Here is a 19,394-nt window from a genome sequence, read left to right as displayed (position 1 = left end):
ACATATTATCTTACGGTTTATGAAAGTTCCTAGCGTACAATAAAAAACTTAGCAAAGATGAGACTTCTTTTAGTTTTAAGATCAGACGAAATTTTGGTTGCGTGAAGCTATTTCTTTCAGTCAAGCAAACATTTGCAGAGAAATTGAGTGTAAAGTGGATTTTTAAACTCAAATATGTAGTGGGTTTAGCTTTTTTCTAACCTGCATCCGGTCATAATCTATACTAATATTATAAAGCTGAAGAGTTTGTTTGTTCGAACGCGCTAATCTCGGGAACTACTGGTCCGATTTGAAAAATTCTTTCGGTGTTAGATAGCTCATTTATCGAGGAAGGCTATATCATCACGCTACGACCAACAGGAGTGGAGCCAGGGGGGTGAAACCACGCGGAGCAGCTAGTGATGCATAATAATCAAAATTAATTAGAATTAGAATTTATAAACTTTTTAGGGAAATTAATAAAAAATATTGTTTTTTTTTCAATACTTAATTTATTTAAATCTACAAAATTATCAACAAACAAGTGAACACATTAATCTAAAACTACGTTTGTGGTGTTTAAATGGCGTGGCAATTTGACGATGGCAAAAACGTTTTTAAAATAATACAACACATTTTACATAATTAATATTAATATGTATTTGTTCAAACTTGCAGTGAGAAATAGCTGCAATCCTTAAAATATCGCAAAAGCGAATAGCTTAGTAGGTACAAAATAATTTCATTGACCAATAGAACAATTATTTTTCGCTTTTGTGACGTCACAGATAATAAAACATTTGTTCATATCTGCGAACATTTGTAGTAAACAATAGGTTTCATACAAATTTATAAAAAAAAATATGTTTGGTCAAAAATATATAAATAAGAATACTCATTATTACCATGAAGGTACTTACTTAAATTTTTTACGTCAAAATTAAAAAAATCAATACAAAAACATACAATTTACTTAAATGCTATTCAGATCTTATAAAATGCAAACCATAATCCTAATATTAGCACTTTTTATTTGGTGTTGTTAGTCACTTTTTTGCAATTTTTTGTTATAGTTGTACAGACAATTTATTTATTAGATGCCATATTATATTTGTGTTCTATATACAGGACGTCTACATCGTCGGATATCACATAATTCTCCCCAACACTCGAAAGTGTTACAAATAATTTCGGTCACTATAACCCTTAGATCATTAAGTAATGGATAACACTCGCAGGCGTTTCCCCTTTTGCTGAGGTATAAGATTATTCGAATCGAAAAATCTTATGCTTTCATAAAAACTACTTGCGTAATCGATTACAAACACTCTGCGTATTCGTAAAACATCGAAAGGACGTCTGCAAGTGCTCCGCTAAAAATGCCGTTTTGCACTGTCAAGTCTTGCAGAAGCAATTCAAACATGTCGAATATTAAAAAAGATGGAATAACCTTTAATTTGAAAACCAAATAAGAATGCAGGGATCAAGAAGACAAAATTACCAAACTCCAGGGTGTCTAAAGCTTCAACAGATAGTGATGATTATCTGACTGATACTTTAAACAAAATGGATTTTTATGGACGTAACGTCGAAGAAAATACAACTGAGGGAGGTCAAAAAGAGAAAGATGTTAAGTTTAGTGAGTTATTATCACGGTTAAAGAATATTTTGTTTTTAAAAGGTGTATCTATACAAACTAAAATGTTCAGTATTCTAAAGCGGTGTATTGAATGGGTTGTGTTAGTCCTTGCCGAGTACGTTTCTGATTGGCCCTGTGCGAAGATATTAATGGACCTCCTCAATAGTGAATGAAAACAAATTTGTGAGGTTGAACATACTACAATGGAACTCTCAGAGCGTTAGACCTAAGCTATTAGATTTCGAAAATATTTTACTACGGGAAAAGATCCACATTGCTGCCCTATGTGAGACTTGGTTGGAGCCGGGTTCACTTTTGAAGGTAAAGAACTATGCTGTTTTCCGTCAAGATAGGGCCGATTCGTATGGTGGTGTAGCTATATTTATTCATCAATCTATTAAATGCAGTATGCTTCATGTGCAGGGTAACAATTCAGCTATAGAAACAATTTGTGTCAAACTAGTTAATTGTAATATAGATTATATTTTGTCGTTGTATTGCCCGCCCTCCGTTCGAACATGTCAATTAGATTGGGACATCATTTTTTCTCGAATGAGTAGAAAGGCGCTTGTTCTCGGGGATTTCAATGGACATCATTCTAATTGGTCAGTGAAAACTGACCAAAGAGGTACACAAATCTTTGACTCACTTATGGATCACTCGCTATTAACATTAAATGATGGCCGTCCAACGCGTATTTCGTTCACGAACGGTGTGCTTAGAGAATCAGCTCCAGATATCTCATTAATAACATCGGATCTTGCATTACAGTTTAATTGGACTACTTTGAATGAGACGTTAGGCAGTGATCATGTCATGATAAAAATTTCCTCTGAATTTAAAGAAAAACGAAACATAATACGCAGACGAAATTATAAAAAAGCAGATTGGCACGGTTACAAAATTTTGTTACAAAGCTTGTTTGATGATTTCAATATAACAGAGGATATTCAAAAATCTTATGACCTTTTTATAAATTTTTTAAATGTCGTAGCTGATTCCAATATTCCGTACATTAAAGTGAACCCCAACCCTAGTAATAAGTTTACCCCAAAACCTTATTGGACTTCTCTACTTTCTAAGTTAGTTGCAGAACGTCGATTAGCTTTAAAAATATTCAGACGTAACCCTTCTCCACGAAATTTAGACGTATTACAAGACAAAATTCGGCTTTCTCAAAGAGCTTTACGCCAAGCCAGAAGTGAAGCATGGTACAAGTTTTGTAGTTCATTGGATGAAACAATTAGCCAAAGTGACATGTGGCGCAAGATGAGGTGGCTCAAGGGCCTCAAAAACTCACAATTTCATGTAGAAGAAGAGAAGGCCGTTAAATTATTAGAAAAGTTGAGTCCTGATTATGTTTGTCCTGATAAAATATATTTTGTGTCAAATAATGAAAAGTTGGAAGCACCGATTTGTTTGAATGAGTTAGAGAGTTGTATTCGACACAAAGACACATGTCCTGGTAGTGACAACATTTCTTATTCGATGATCAAGTATCTTCCAAGAAATGGTAAGATTATTTTAATTTCATTGTTTAATAGTATTCTCATGCACGGTGTTGTGCCTAGTCAATGGAAAAATATTAATATTATACCGATTCCAAAACCTAGTGCTGCCTCCCAATCTGGTTCATCCTTAAGGCCGATTTCAATGATTTCCTGCATTTGTAAAGTTTTTCATGGCATTCTAATAAAGAGATTAGAGTGGTTTATTGAAAAAAACAGTTTTCTTTCTCAAGATACTACCGGTTTCAGGAAATGTAGGTCTTCCTTGGATAATCTATCGTTACTGGTTTCGAGAATACAAGGTTCATTTTCAGAAAGACTTTTGATGTTATCGTGCTTCCTAGATATTGAAGACGCTTATAATAATGTTGATATAGATGTTATGTTGAGGCATTTAGATAATTTAGGAGTGGGATCGAAAATGTGTTGCTACTTATTTAATTTTTTAAGGGACAGAATTATAACTATAAACATTAATAATACTTCAATAAGTAGAATGACCAGTCGGGGGCTAGCCCAAGGTGATCCTTTTTCACCTATTCTTTTCAACTTGGCTACAATGAACATTTGTAAAAATATTAAAAACGTTTTCATATCCCAATACGCCGATGATTTCATTTTGTATGTAGCTGACAGTAATATAGAAAGAGGTAGTAGACTATTACAAAGTGCTGTGAATGATTTTTCTGAGATGCTGTTCAGACTGGGATTAGAAATCTCTCCGAGTAAAAGTAAAGTCTGTTTGTTTCGAAACGGATATGTGCGTGAATCGTTTTGTTTATCGGTTAACAATTCTCCCTTAGAGGTGGTAGATAGCATAAAGTACCTGGGGTTATGGTTGGATAGTTCGTTGCGGTGGGGGAAGCACATAAATCATCTTAAGGATAAAATTTTAAAAATGCTGAATGTATTCAAAGTTTTGGTAGGACCTGGTTGGGGCGTACATCCCAGTCACCTACGGCGCTTATATATTGCGATGGTGCGTAGTAGATTGGATTATGGTAGTTTTCTTTACGGTAATAGCTGCAAAACACATTTATCCAAATTAGACAAAGTACAGAATGCTTATATGCGGGTTATTGGAGGTTTTATCAAGAGTACACCCATACACGTTATGGAGAGTGAATTACATATTCAACCCTTAAATGTGCGTAGACTTTATTTGGGGGGAAAATTTTGGTTTAAATCAGCATCCTTTTCAAATAGCAAATTAATGAAAGTTTTAGATAATTTGGGTAGGTTATGTAATAATGCATATTGGAGACGGAAGAATAAACCTATTCTAATAACGATACATAATGAATTCAAAACGACGAACTTTTACAAACGAACTAATCTAGGAATGTTTTCGCTCAATACATGGGTCAGCAATGTGGATTTGTCGAACGTAATTTCTTGTGATATTGATGATTTTATAGTATCCAAAAAATCTATGAACAGTTTGTTTTTAAAATCAATTTGTGAAAAACATCTAAGTAAATACTATAGTAATTTTTATAAAATATACACGGATGGTTGTAAGATGGTTGATAGGTCAGGTTTAGCTGTTTACGATCCTCAAGCCAATTGTTCTGTTAAACTTAGAGTAACAGCAAAGGTTTCTATTATGTATTCAGAATTAATAGCTATAGCAGAAGCTGTATCGTATGTAGATTCATTTGACTCCGGTTTTTATGTGATCTTGACCGATTCTAGAAGTGCCTTACAGCACTTGATTAGCTGTACAAATAATGTTGAAGGTCTACCTATCGCTTATACAATTCTGAAAGTTATATGTAAGATTTTGGCTTGTAATAAAAATATTAAATTACAGTGGATCCCATCCCACGTTGGATTATTTGGTAATGAGGTAGCTGATCGACTTGCTAATGAAGCAGCATGGGATGGGCCACTATTTGAATGTTCACCAACATGCTCAGATATGTTGCATTTACTCAAAAAATATTGTATTAACATTTGGAAATTGTATTTTGATGAGCGGTCACTGTGTAAAGGAATATGGTACAAAACTATACAACCCGATCTTACTCGCTCACCATGGTTTGCTGGAGCAAAATTCAACCGAGCCGAACTAGTTACGGCGTTCCGACTCCGTTCTGGACACATCCCACTGAACAGTTTTGCATACCTTATGAAGAAAGTTCCGACTCCTAGATGTTCTGAGTGTGACATGATTGAGGATGTGTATCATATTTTGGTGGAATGTGTTCGGAATGAAGCGGAGCGATATTCATTTACATCTGTAAATGGTATATACAATTTGCGAGAGGTGGGACTGATAAATTTCTTGTTATCAAGTCCTACCTCTCATATTACTAGAAAGTTGTATAGTTTTGTACTTAAAGGAATTAGTCGTAGATCATAGATATTTTTTAGTTTGTACCTTAGAATTAAAATAGTTAAGATGTCCCTATGGGGATGACATGTTCAGTTTGTGAACAAATCCCCTTTTATAAAATAAAGATAATAAAAAAAAAAAACCTTTAATTTGTGTATATTTTTTTATTTTTTAACGTACATTTCTAATTAAATGCAATTTCTAATAATCGTCGATGTATCGTTTAGCGATATGATCAAGACAAATAATCGAGTCATGTTTCGAGAGAGAAAGAGACGAGACTATCATGGAAATAAAATATACAAATTTAATCTTTATCTACTAAGAGAGAAAGTTGAATTTAAAACGCGATAATGAACCGCATTCCTTACGAGACTATCTTTTAAAGAAATACAAATTTAATCTTTATGATCTAAGTTATAAAGTTGAATTTAGAATGCGATATTGAACCGCACTCCCCACGAGACAACTTGGAATGAAATACAAATTTAATCTTTATGAACTTAGGGATAGAGTTGAATTTAAAAACTCGTCGCTTAAAAGGTCGTAAATTTTTACGACTTTCGTGACACAAATTATTTTTGTGAATGTGTGATTGTGTTTCAATAGTGTGAGTTGCCCTCCCCGCACCAAAATCAGCAGAAAGTTTAGTTAGAACATTTGCCAGCGTACTCCATCCATTACTTAATGATCTAAGCTATAACCAATTTTGAAATTATTAAAAATCAGTCACAATAAACAACATGTAACTATAAACGAAGTCATTTTATCCGAATTTTTGTAAATAATTTTATATGAAAACCAAAATTCACTGTGTATTACGCCATAATGAGCGGAGTCATAATAAAAGGTAAAAAAATTTAAATATTAAATCTTTTTGACACTGGCAATAATTAAAAGTATTTTTTTCAATATTTGGTAGGCTACTTACTGAACAATGAACATCCTGTATATATTTAGTTTTAACCTTTAATATCATACTGTGCGAGGAACATTATTATTTTGTTGTATTTCTTATTTCTTCTACATTAGCACTTATATCTTCTACTAAAAGACCACCTCCGTCTACTCCGTCTTTTCCATCTTTTCGGTCTTTTTACTTTTGGCGCTCATTTTAGCTTTACACTCTTGGTATATTCCGTCGATGTCGAATACCGCTTTTAGGTTGTCTTTCGAAAAGAGAAACCTGAAAAATAATACAAGATATATTTTAACAAAAAATGTGTATAGGATTCTAAAATAAATACTTATCTATTCCAACCATGTATTTCTTGGATATTTTTTGGAAGATTAATGTAATATGTAATTATTTTTTATGTAATTCGTTGAGTTACTGCAGTAATCCTTTCATATACATCAATTCGTTGTATAAATAAATATAAATAAATAAATATTTCAGGACAATTTCCACACACGGCCCAATCTGATCCCATACTAAACTTTCGCTTGTGTTATGGAAACCAGATGGCTGATATACATAGGTACATATATAATTTTTTTAATAAATACTAAGATAGATAATTAATACCCAGACACAAGCAAATATATATGTTCATCACACAAATATTTGCCCCGGGTGGGAATCGAACCCACAACCTCTACCAACCACGTCAACCGGTCAGTCTAGTAGTATGGATGTCCTAAATTAAGTTGACTGCATTAACGCATAATCTTTCCAAACATAAATGTGAATCTAATCCATGGCTTCTTTTTATACGTCTGATACATCGCCGCCGTAGTAGCAAATAAATCAAAATTGATCGGTTATCCTTTTTAGACGTTAGTTTTGTACCGCGAACTGCAGCGAACTGACAAATTCAGCGCGGAATTTTATCCGCAGTGCGTATAGGTATAATTTTGACCGCGGAATAAAAATCGCGCAGATTTTATTCGCGCGGAAAATATCCGGCCTGAAATTAAAAAAATCTTCACAAGTACTTTTAAACATCTTATCTTAATAATAGGCTGGGGTAGAAGCCTTTAAAAATAATGAAAAGATAAAAAAAATCGCAGTCGGATGAAACCCATTAGAAAAGGAGGGGAACATGATGAAAATAAAAGGAAAAATAAATTACGGTCAATCCGAGTTCGGGAAGTGGGAGGGGGGAGCTTTTAAGAGAAAAAAATGGTTTCTCTCGATTTCCGACAAAACTACAAGTCCTACAGAAAAAAGTTCAATCGCAAAGTTGTAGGTAATTAAAAGTTCTACAACTTTTGTATTCACAATTTTTTCACATAACCTCAAAATTTAGGTGAAAAATTCAAAAAACCAAGTTTTTAGTCTTTTATTTTTATCTACTTCAAAATTTATTGTTTTTCTACGAAATTTGGTGGAAACTTACTTTATTATGTCCCAAATACACTGTAATTTATTTGATTGAAAATATTTATTTTTTCGCCTTATTTTGAATTAACACCAAAAAAACAACCTAATTTTCAATCGAAAAGTCACCCGTCAAAATATCAGCTTTTTTCAAAAACTGGGGGTGCCTTTTATTCATTGAAATCTCTACTTTCATATGGTGTAAAAAAAAATAAACACCACTATAGTAAATGTTCTCAGGAAATGCATACAAACAGTGTGATTATGACCTTTTACTAAATCAGGCACACTTCTCGAACTCTATATCTTCTCTTGTATCGGCTTTTCGGTAATATTTCAAAAGAAAAATAATTATCTGTTCTAAACTTAATATTTTACAGCATATTCAAAAGCAAAATGATGTCGATAAAAACATTTCAGGTAGTTCGAGACGTGTGCCTGATTTAGTAAAAGCTAATTTTCACACTGTTTGTATGCATTTCCTGAGAACATTTACTATGGTGGTGTTTATTTTTTTTACACCATATGAAAGTAGAGATTTCAATGAATAAAAGGCACCCCAAGTTTTTGAAAAAAGCTGATATTTTGACGGGTGACTTTTCGATTGAAAATTAGGTTGTTTTTTTGGTATTAATTCAAAATAAGGCGAAAAAATAAATATTTTCAATCAAATAAATTACAGTGTATTTGGGACATAATAAAGTAAGTTTTCACCAAATTTCATAGAAAAGCAATAAATTTTGAAGTAGATAAAAATAAAAAACCAAAAACTTGGTTTTTTGAATTTTTCACCTAAATTTTGAGGTTATGTGAAAAAATTGTTAATACAAAAGTTGTAGATCTTTTTATTACCTACAACTTTGCCATTGAACTTTTTTCCGTAGGACTTGTAGTTTTGTCGGAAATTGAGAGAGACCATTTTTTTCTCTTAAAAGCTCCCCCCTCCCACTTCCCGAACTCGGATTGACCGTAATTTATTTTTCCTTACATTTTTATCATATTCCCCTCCTTTTCTAATGGGTTTCATCCGACTGCGATTTTTTTTTTGTTTCAAAAATTATCTACTCTAGTCTATAATATAATATACAAATCTCGTGTCACAATGTTTGTCCTCAATGGACTCCTAAACCACTAAACCGATTATAATAAAATTCGCACACCATGTGCAGTTCGATCCAACTTGAGAGATAGGATAGTACATGTATGTACCACGGGCGAAACCGGGGCGGACCGCTAGTATACATATAATACTAACTTCTGAAGCTTCCCAGTGTGGTCAGCGTGTGGCCGTCTCATCTTTTCCTGGCCCTCGCTGAAGAGTATCACAGTTGGTAGCTGTCGACTGGTTGGTCCATCTTGCACTCTGTATTTTGTCGCTGCCTCAGGGTATCTAGAGAGTAATTTTATTAATACTTAATATTTTTTTTTTTATAAAAAAAGTAAAATGCTTTCAAATTAAGGAACTTAAATGGGACTACAAGGAAGACATAGCTTTAAAATGAAAACAGAATTATCAAAGCGGTTCACAAAGTTGAGAGATCTGATGTGACATATACAAAAAAAAAACAGTTGAATTGAGAACCTCTTTGTTTTGGGAATGTCAGTTGAATAATTTTTGACGTGACAACGTCTTATAATTCGATAGAGCCGGCTGCACGCACGAAAAAACATGACTCATGCGGCGTTACCTCGCTCTGAGGCGTTCCACGTAAGGCTTGAAGTTCAAGCGAGAGCGCGGAACGAGCGACAAAGAAGCACAATCGGACATTGTTACGTTCAACTATCGTCAGTGAACCGACTTTACAGACAACCATTTTGTTTTTGTTTTAGTTTTAGTAAAGTGACACAATAAAGATTTTTTTAGCCAAATAAGTAAATCAAAATAGTATAGGCCTTGCAGATTTAACTATAATATGTGAAAAATATGGACAAAGTCTCTTGTAAAAATATATTATTACATACAATATACATTACTAACCTGCCAACATCCAGCTTCCCAAACTTGAAGTTATCCAAGTTATAACTTGCCGACAACTCCGCAAAGACAGGAGCAAAGTTCACACACGCTGGATGCCATGCAGCATACAGACATACAAGCCAAGTGGTGTTCTTGTGGTGTTTTAGCTCATCCTCGAGGATCTGAGGTCCTCGGAAGTAGGTGATCAGCTCTGGACCAGAGTATGTTGGTTCCGGGAGGAGTAACGCTGATAGAATGAGGATCGCACCATAGGGAATGCCATATCTGTAAATATTATAATGTGTAAAGGAGGCAAAAATTTTGACCGTGAATATTAACTAGATATCCCGTTGGCGCAATATATTTTAAATTTATTATCGTAATAAATCATAAATTCTATTAACATTCAATTACATCCCTCCCAGGGTTACACTAAAAATAAATATACGCACCGCACATCTGCATATAACCACAGAATTAAATTAGCAATCTTGGTATAAACGAATGAAGACGACAGATAATTGACCATTGTCACACTTCCCGCCTTCCGAGTCCTCAGCATCACGACGATAATTAAGAAAAATAGGATTTCCGTTTCCCGACTGTCCAGTTCGCAGTCGGCGTTTGGAAACAAAAATTCACATGTAAAATTTGTCCGTTTAGCAAATATATAAGATACACTGAGTAGAATGTTAACCCAATAATATGGTTTCACTAATTGCTTTAGATCACTTTTAAAAGCCATGATACAGTATTTTTAAAGAAATTTGAGAACAATATCAACGGAGCCGTGCCCTTAGTTTTAATGGATCTGTCATTTGTCAACATAGCTGTCATATCATGTGTCAATTGAACAAAATTTTGAACGTTTGGAAACGTTTAGTACAAAACGTTTAGTATGAGGTTTAGTACCTACTTTGAATATGGACAATTACCCAAACTTCCGACTACCTTCTTGTTTTTCTATTAAACGTACAGTCTCCGTAGATACTGCTTTCCGAATCGGTGGTAAATGTTAAAAATATGTACTTAATGACGTTTCAAAAGTGCTTCTAGAAGAAGTCTAATTGAATAAATAAATGTTTGAGTTTGAGTCTGTCTATACATAATATAGTTAGTCACGAATGACGAAATCAAATGAGGACGTACCTAGCTCTGGGATCATGCGTATAATATTAAAAGAAAGCCTGTAAAGCGAGACTAGAGATACAGGATACTATTTAGCATTTATTATTACGTTTTTAGCATATTTTTTATTCCAGAAGTTTATTAAAAACATTTTTTGTTCTAGATTTGGGTTGTATAGTTTGAAACTTGATATAAATGTGTATTTTTTTTCAGTAGAAACTGAATCATAAATAGGCTCCTCCTTTTTTTTGAAGTCGGTATGGAAATTCAAAAGAAAGAGTTAAAGTTTCAATGCACAGATGTGAAGATTATTATATCTCATGATATAATAAGCTCATACCTTCTCATAACTAGAAAATAAAACGATGAAATCTTATCAAAAGTTTATTAAATTAAATAATCCATAATTTTTAGCTATTTCATCAAAAAACATCGGATAAACTTTTAAAAATGAAAACGTAAGTCATTATCACGTATTATTTATATTTAACAATATTTATCAAAGTAACTAATAGTTTTGAGGGAGAACATTTTTCTTTATAAAAATATAAATTACTCCAACATAGCCCACTTGGCTTCACCATTAACAATAGATTAGTTCCTTTACATTCATTGTTACCTGTTTATATCTTAGCTATTTACAATTTACAATGCCGAATATTGCAGGGCCGAGCGGAGCATGTCGCCGACTCTTTGCTGGAGTTATGCGCTCACAGGCGCTGTACGGGTGCCCGGTATGGGCGGAAAAGCTTTTAACGCGCAATACTATTGTGCTGAGGCGGTCGCAGCGAGTGATAGCCATAAGGGTTGCAAGGGCGTATCGCACTGTTTCGTATGATGCGGTGTGTGTTATAGCCGGAACTGCACCCTGGCACCTCGAAGCGGCCGCCCTGGTGGATGTCTACTGGCGTAGAGCGGAAGCAAGAGGGAGGGGCTTAGAGCTGAACTCCGAAACGCTCGATGCCTGGAAGCAGGAAGCTCGAGACGCGGTGTTCCGAGAATGGAGTCGGGAACTGAACGCATCGTGCGTGGGGGCCTGGACTCTCAGCGCGATAAGCCCGGTGCTAAGAGAGTGGGTAGAGAGAGGGTGGGGGGCACTCAGCTAACGACTTGTGCAGGTCCTGTCGGGGCATGGATGCTTCGGCAGCTACCTGCATAGGATTGGACGTGAACCGGCCCCCTCTTGCCACCACTGCAGCAGCCAATTAGACACGGCCCTACATACGTTAGTCGAGTGTCCAGCCTGGACATCCGAAAGAAGGTCTCTCGAGGGCTTGCTGGGAGCGAACAACGATCTAACCCTTCATGACCTTGTGAAGATGATGGTCGTTGTTGACGAAGTAAACTCTGCTCTTTTACGCATATCCAATTGGTTTAATACTAATAATTTACTATTAAATACAAAAAAAACAAATTGTGTAGAATTTATCCTCCCAAATGTAAAAAAGGTGAAAAGGAATATTATTTTAAACGGGGAGGTATTATACCCTGTGGAATCGACTGTTTTTCTTGGTTTGACATTAGATGAGAAGCTTCAATGGGGGGCCCATGTTACCACCACCGCTGCTAAGCTCAGCTCAGCTGCATATGCAGTTAGAAGAATAAGGCATCTCACCGATGAAGAAACGGCTAGATTGGTTTACTTTAGCTACTTTCATAGCATAATGTCCTATGGAATTCTGCTATGGGGCAGGGCTGCAGATATAGAAACTATATTTATATTACAGAAAAGAGCCATACGCTCTATATATAATTTGCGTGCTCGAGACTCACTAAGAGATCTCTTTAAGAATACTGGTATCCTTACTGTACCGTCGCAGTATATATTTAATAATATTTTATATGTACACAATAACGCTTACTTACACACTAAAGTCGGAGATAGACATTGTTATGACACAAGAAACAGAAATAAAATTGAAATGCCATTTTTCCGGCTAGCTAAAGTTAAAAATTCATTTATGGGTCAAGGTATACGCTTTTACAACAGAATTCCTCATAATATTAAAGAGTTTAGTAGTTCTAAATTTAAAACTTATATAAAAAATGTACTAGTTCAGAGAGCCTATTACAGTATTAAGGAATATATGGAAGATAAAAACCCATGGAGGGTTGTCGCGTAAAAACCACAGGACAGTTCTTTGGCATATTATGTTAATATAATTATTATGATGTTACATATGTAATTTGTAAAATTGTAAAACTGATATGATTAAAAAGAGCAACTATGGAGTTTCTTGCCGATTCTTCTCCGTAGATACTGCTTTCCGAATCGGTGGTAAATGTTAAAAATATGTACCTAATGACGTTTCAAAAGTGCTTCTAGAAGAAGTCTAATTGAATAAATAAATGTTTGAGTTTGAGTTTGAGTTTGAGTCGCTGATGACGCGAAATGGGGGATGGTCGCAGCCTTCTGCGAAACCATAATGAAGGCGAAAGAAGATGCAGAGAGGGCCCGGGAAAATGACCCAGCGGCGGATCCTCTGCGTCGACGGAGACCTGGTAGACGGAGGCGTCAGTATGTCCAACGTCTGCCCTGAAACAAGAGCTAACAACTAAGCACAGGGGGAGGTTTACGTAGAGACGAGCATACTGCAGATATGCTCGCTGCAAGTAAACCGGCCCCCCCCTGCGACAGAGGGTGGATAGCCCGGCAATAGGGCAGCGTTATCATTATGCGATACCGTCGCCTATTGCCAAATTAGGGGCTTGGGCGAGTCGCCCAGTTGCGGCACTCACCACGTAGGCGGCAGGGGTACAAGGCCTGGCTGTTAACCCCTGTCGCCGAAGATGAACGGTGGCCACCGTTGGGTTTTAGTGGGTATGGCTTCATGCGAGTCCCACATACCCCCTCGGGCAGTAAAACTGTAGAGGGGGATGCGTAAATGCATTTCCCAACGATAAAAAAAAAAAGCTATTTCACAATTTCCATCATTTCCTTTTCCTTTTTCAAACCATCATCCAACCAATGAGATTTATTCATATGCTTTTTTAGTTCATGAGTTCTAACAAAACTGGCTGAACATAGAGAACATGGTAATCGCGTTCCTTTATCATGCCTTCGTTTCGCATGCTCTGATCTCCTTGACGACGAAATAAACTTCTCCCCACAGTCCTCACACTCATATGGTTTTTCACCCGTGTGCCTTCGTCTATGGTAAACGGCGGCCATTTTTGAAACTAATTTCGCGCCGCAAATGTCACAACCGAAGTTTCTTTCCCGCGTATGCACCACAGTGTGTTCCGCTAAACGAGCCGGCGTGTAGAACCGCTTACCACACCACTGACATTGGTGCGGTCTTACGTCCATGTGAATCCAAATAATATGGTTTTGCAACTGAGGTCGTGAATGGTATGTTTTATTGCAATAGTCGCAAATGAACGTAGCTGGATCGCGCACGTTAGACCGCTTGCTCCGTGGTATCGTTTTTAAGTCTGGTTTTGCATCTGGCTCACATTTCGACCTGTGAACGCGGTAACATCCACGATTTGTGAATTGATCGCCACACGCGCGACAAGTTCTAACCATATGCATTTGGGCATGAAGCTCGAAAGTTGCTTGCCTGGTAAACGTCCTTCCACATTGAGTACAAGTGTATGCATTCGTTGAATGGCACTTCTTTTGATGCCTCTTCAAGTCTAGAGCATTTTTCAGAAGTGTCGGACATTCATTGCACAATAACATTTCAATTTTATGAACACTAGCCAAGTGATTTTTCATTTCTTCACCTCTATTCACCATGCTTGCACACAACAGGCACGCTTCCTTTTCACTGCTGTTTTTCAAATGCAAATTCAAATAATATGGGCTGTGGAACTCTTTGCCGCAATCAGTGCAAGCACAAGACGGCCCATTCCTTGAAATCCTTTGTTTCTTGTCGTGTTTATCGTGTGTTTTCTCCCTTTTGGGCTGATTTAGAAAATGGTTGACGAAATTTTTCGCATTCCCGTCAAAGTTCCTAACCGTTTGCAAGGAGAGATTGTCGTTGAAGATAGCGTATAAAGATTTGGAGCATTTGTTTCCATCTGAGAGCAGATCTAAAGAGTTGAAGCAGTTTAACCAAAAACTAGCTGAAGATCGGACTAAAATTTTGAATTCATAGGCTGCCTTGGCTAGGTCTGTGCAAGCTGCACATATTCCTTTCGGGCATAAGTCTTCATCATATATCTGAAAAATAGAAAGCACGTTTAGGTTTTCGGAAGACTTAAAATTAGTACAAAGACAGTAGGCACACAAAAGTTAAAAAAAATTACGGGGAAGCCGCTGATGAGACAGACAAAAAAGCTATATCAATATTTCTGTATTGAATTACGTTTTCTAAATAAAAAATACATAATTTTGAACGATACCTAATAATGTATCGTCAAACCATTGAAGACTTTTGAAATCGTTTGATATAATTCAGTAACATCCACATTTTGCAAGCTATTGTTTTATGAGATTGGCAGAAAGCATGCCATCTATAAGCTCCCTGAATAAGAATAGGTACCTACATGACGATTAATTATTTAGGTGTTTTCTGAGGGATCAAATGAGGGCTTTTTTGCCTTTACGTATACCAGACCGTTAAAAAATTATTGCTCTACTAACTCAGGCCCCGGAACCACAGATACAATAGAAAATCTATTGTGTCGTGGACCGATCGGGCCACTTGGGGCTCAATGGGTTAAACTAAAAAAATAAAACTAGGTAGGTATGAGGATTTGAAATGCTCTATCCACAGCGGCGCGGCGCGGGCGCCAACGGGAGGTGAAATTCTCCTGGCGTAAAAGATAGTGTCGCCATCTTTTAAGAGCATCTATGTAGGTTATGACTTCATATTATGTACTTTAATTTTTATAAGCAACTAGCGGTCCGCCCCGGCTTCACCCGTGGTACATATTTACGTTTTCTCTACATAAAAACCATCCTCGTACTTCAAGGAATATAATAAAAAAAGAATTATCGAAATCGGTTCAGCCGTTCTCGAGTTATGCGCTTACCAACACATTTTGCGATTCATTTTTATATATAAGATTGATTAATTATAAATTTATAAAGAATAGAAAAAATTCGATCACGAGGCGGAACTCGAACCCGCATCCTTTCGCGCCATTCCGGGGCGGATGCCTGACCAACTCAGCCACTCGTGACATATTGGTTGAAATGGTTGTTAATCATCTCAATAGATGGCGCGCGGTGTGTCCCTCCAGACACATTAAACTGAAAGAATAGAATAAATTCGATTGCTCTGGCGGGTCACGAGTGGCTGAGTTGGTCAGGCATCCGCCCCGGAATGGCGCGAAAGGATGCGGGTTCGAGTCCCGCCTCGTGATCGAATTTTTTCTATTCTTTATAAATTTATATTTATAAAGCATTTGAATGCCATAAAACCAAAAAATATAAATTCAATTGATTAATTTCCATTTTAGTGTACTACAGCCAAGTCTTTTGCTATTACCCTGACAATACTTCATTAGGTAAAGTGGGTTTAAAGGCAAAGGTCCAAGTCCAATATCATTAGATATTGACGTAGATCGTATACAGTTCGGAGGGCGGAAAAGCGGTAAAGTTATTTATACAAAGAACATCATGATGAAATAATCAAAAAAGTGAAGTCCTGTGTCCCCTAGTGGGGTAAGGGGCAGACGCATTATACATCTGTTTCACTGATCGATTTTCTTTAGGGACAAGTAGGTGATTAGCCTTCTGTGTCCTGCCAGACCGAGAAATTTTTTTTTCTTCGTCTCCACCGGGAATCGAACCCAGGACCCCTCGGTTCCGCGCTCACGCGTCAATCACTGTTCAAGGAGGCGGTCATGAATGAAATAATCAAAGAAAATATTATTTCCACTCAATAAAAACTACATTCTGGTCAAATTCAGAGCAGAGGTTTGTAGAACAAAATTAAACTGAATAATTTTTATATGTTTATTTTCAATCATTTGATATTAAATTCATAAGTTCAGCTTCATATTTAATAAGTACACTTGAAGAGTTTAATATCCATTTTAAAAACTATAGAACTCAAAAAGAGACACCAAAGTAATAAGTTAAATCTTTGGGATATATTATTTTAATAGGTATAGAATTAAATAAAAAAGTCTACATACATGCAAAAGAAACTTGCCAATAACATATTTCTTACAAAAAAAACAAATATTTTATAATTGTTCATAGGCTTCAACAGTTACACATTCAAAATTTTAAACTCAGCATCCCTAATCTGCCTCTTGAACAGCATCACATTCTGATGTTTTTTGCTATGATGCACCAAGCCTCGACATGTACTGAATCTCTCATCACAAACCGTACACTTATATTTCATCTCTGGTAAATCACATTCATTTGGATGCATCGTTAGTAAATGATTTCGTAAACGGTAGGGCAGACGAAACTTCGCTGTACAGTACGTACACGCATGTTTTAATACGATCTCCGATTTCTTATGCGTTCTGCGTACGTGCTCTGATCGTCGTGATGACGTTGAGAATGTTTCTCCACATTGCTTACACGCGTAAGGTCGCTCTCCCGAGTGTAAGCGTAAGTGCTGAACGTAGCCGAGGCGAGATTTCAAAACTATCCCACATTGGTTACATTTAAAGGTGTGGTTGAAGTCATGTGACTTCACATGTTCTGACATATGAGCTGCGGCCAGCAATTTTCCACAATGAACGCAAGGTTGATGCGTATTTTTCATATGAACGATTTGTATGTGCGCTGATATGATCTTTCTACCAGCAAATACTTTGCCGCAATAATCACAAATGCATTTTTTATCAACGCTACCTCGCAATCCAACTCTGATTGGCGTTTTGTCTAATAGGGACCTGTTTGTACTCTTAACATTATCGATACAGTTTTTGAAGTGATGTATGTAACATTTTTGGTTCTTGAATATTTTATCGCATCTAGGACATGACTTTGGTGTGTGTATTGACATATGGGCATGTTGGGCATTTATCGATTGAAACGATTGCCCACAATCTATACAAATGTTTGTACTTAGAGCATGAAACTTAGTCCGATGGTCATTATACTGTTCAAAAGTTATTAGAAGCACAGGACAGTCTTTACATTCTATAGGCTTCTTATTGTGACTATTATTCAAATGTGAAACTAACAAATCCCTCATCATTACATCTCCACATATATAACATGCTCTTTTCATATCCGTAGACTCTTTTAAATGAACATACAATTGATATGGATTTCGGAAAGTTTTACAACATTCTGTACATGTATATATCTGTCTCTGTGATTTGCCTGAGAGATGTTCGGATAATTTTGTAGCTGCTGAATCTTTAGATACTGGTTCGTTGAAATCATCGACTATAGTCATTTCGTTTTTGTTTATTACCGCAAATATTGCCGTGCTTTGCTTATCTGTTGGCATGGGGAGGTTATCCAAGAGATCTATTAATATATCCCATTCGGATTTCGCTTTATGGCAAAGAACACGAAATTCGGCAGCGTTCAGAGCCGACACAGAGCAAGATGAGCAGATTCCTGCCGGCAGATCGTCTTGCAGCTGCATCTGTAATCAATGGGACTAGTCAAATGGTCACGACTCCAAGATATGTTTAGAATACTGCCCATATGACGAACGGTTTACAAAGCAAACTTTGCATTTTCAATTCTACGTAAAGTAACTATTAAATAATTTAGAACAGTTTTGTGTACAGTACTGTCGATTGTTTACATCGTTTAAATTAGTAAAGTTTTCCGTAAGCTGCTGGAATATTTTAAGGTTCAAACGCTTATCGTATTTGAAATAGAAGATATGTTTTGCGCTCTGGTATCGTAACTAATAAAAGAGAAACCGCAAATTACTATCCGAAATTACTGCATACTTTCTGCCGCCATTTTGTACCGTCAAAATGTGGACGTTCCGTTTATCGCAAATATTATATAAACAATACATACAATGTTATGACATACCTGTATTCCCGTTATTCTTTCAAGGACTTCGGCCAGGGTAACTGCTTTTCCTTCGTCCATCATTACTGTGTCCTCTAAGAACACTCGACCTTCCTTTGTACTTCCCATACAAATGCGACATTTATCCATTCCATCTCCTTTTACTATATGTGATACTAATGCTTTTATGTCGACTTGTTTGCTCATTTTAGAGTTTTGAAAAATTATGTATATTGTGTAAAATAAGTTTAGTTTTACAAAGTTTGGGAATGAGCATGCAGCGCAAACCACAAACACTTCATCAATCATCTATTTTCATAGTGCAGAATTGCTAGGAGAAAATGAAATGTAAATTTGACAGTTTTACAGGTTAAAAATATACCCGTCAAAATGAATCCACAGAACTCAGCAACAGACACCATTGTTAAAAAAAGATTCAAAACGGACAGATAAATCATATTCGAACGTCCAACGAAGAGATAAAGTATATTCAATAAGGCTTGAATACCATTGTGCACATTTGAGCAACCAAGCAATAATTGATTTTAAATGCGTCGGCCATTAATATATTCAGAATCGGTTGAGGGTGGGTTGAGGCGAAGCGACGCAGGGCGACGCGGAC

At 36.2% G+C, this 19,394-nt stretch overlaps 3 protein-coding genes across 3 annotated transcripts; 1 reads left to right on the top strand and 2 right to left on the bottom strand.

Annotated features, from left to right (window-relative positions):
- Window positions 1-468: 468 nt before the first annotated feature.
- LOC149475811 (thioredoxin-related transmembrane protein 2 homolog) lies at window positions 469-10,555 on the bottom strand. Its single transcript, XM_089712608.1, has 5 exons — window positions 10,197-10,555; window positions 9,766-10,029; window positions 9,043-9,177; window positions 6,169-6,650; window positions 469-1,184 (listed from the first exon to the last, which is right to left on the bottom strand). Exons 1-4 carry the CDS (start codon window positions 10,487-10,489, stop codon window positions 6,530-6,532), a joined length of 813 nt encoding a protein of 270 aa, XP_089568734.1. The 5' UTR covers window positions 10,490-10,555; the 3' UTR covers window positions 469-1,184; window positions 6,169-6,529.
- A 967-nt stretch (window positions 10,556-11,522) lies between these two features.
- Window positions 11,523-11,978, top strand: LOC149475810 (uncharacterized). The gene has a single exon (XM_089712497.1). The coding sequence runs from the start codon at window positions 11,523-11,525 to the stop codon at window positions 11,976-11,978; it is 456 nt and encodes a 151-aa protein (XP_089568623.1).
- Window positions 11,979-13,784: 1,806 nt separating this feature from the next.
- LOC149475809 (uncharacterized) lies at window positions 13,785-19,097 on the bottom strand. Its single transcript, XM_089712496.1, has 3 exons — window positions 18,794-19,097; window positions 17,046-18,389; window positions 13,785-15,040 (listed from the first exon to the last, which is right to left on the bottom strand). The coding sequence occupies exons 1-3, from the start codon at window positions 19,079-19,081 to the stop codon at window positions 13,787-13,789; spliced, it is 2,886 nt and encodes a 961-aa protein (XP_089568622.1). The 5' UTR covers window positions 19,082-19,097; the 3' UTR covers window positions 13,785-13,786.
- Between the last annotated feature and the right edge of the window lie 297 nt (window positions 19,098-19,394).

The sequence above is a fragment of the Colias philodice genome, chromosome 29 (assembly GCF_061535455.1).
Source record: "Colias philodice isolate Cphi_HAF_F1 chromosome 29, ilColPhil1 Martin Lab GWU primary, whole genome shotgun sequence".
NCBI lineage: Eukaryota > Metazoa > Arthropoda > Insecta > Lepidoptera > Pieridae > Colias > Colias philodice.
Note: the sequence above shows the minus strand (reverse complement) of the source record. Positions and strands in the feature narration are given on the sequence as shown.

Excerpts from the sequence above, each read along its gene's own strand:
- LOC149475811 (XM_089712608.1), bottom strand. The coding sequence starts at position 10,489 with ATGGCTTTTAAAAGTGATCTAAAGCAATTAGTGAAACCATATTATTGG. Across the intron at positions 10,030-10,196 it reads TGGTTATATGCAGATGTGCG|ATATGGCATTCCCTATGGTG; the intron begins GTGCGTATATTT and ends TAATATTTACAG. Across the intron at positions 6,651-9,042 it reads CACACTGGGAAGCTTCAGAA|GTTTCTCTTTTCGAAAGACA; the intron begins GTTAGTATTATA and ends ATTATTTTTCAG.
- LOC149475809 (XM_089712496.1), bottom strand. The coding sequence starts at position 19,081 with ATGATTGATGAAGTGTTTGTGGTTTGCGCTGCATGCTCATTCCCAAAC. Across the intron at positions 18,390-18,793 it reads AAAGAATAACGGGAATACAG|ATGCAGCTGCAAGACGATCT; the intron begins GTATGTCATAAC and ends CATTGATTACAG. Across the intron at positions 15,041-17,045 it reads AGTTTAAAATTTTGAATGTG|ATATATGATGAAGACTTATG; the intron begins TAACTGTTGAAG and ends TCTATTTTTCAG.
- LOC149475810 (XM_089712497.1), top strand. The coding sequence starts at position 11,523 with ATGCCGAATATTGCAGGGCCGAGCGGAGCATGTCGCCGACTCTTTGCT.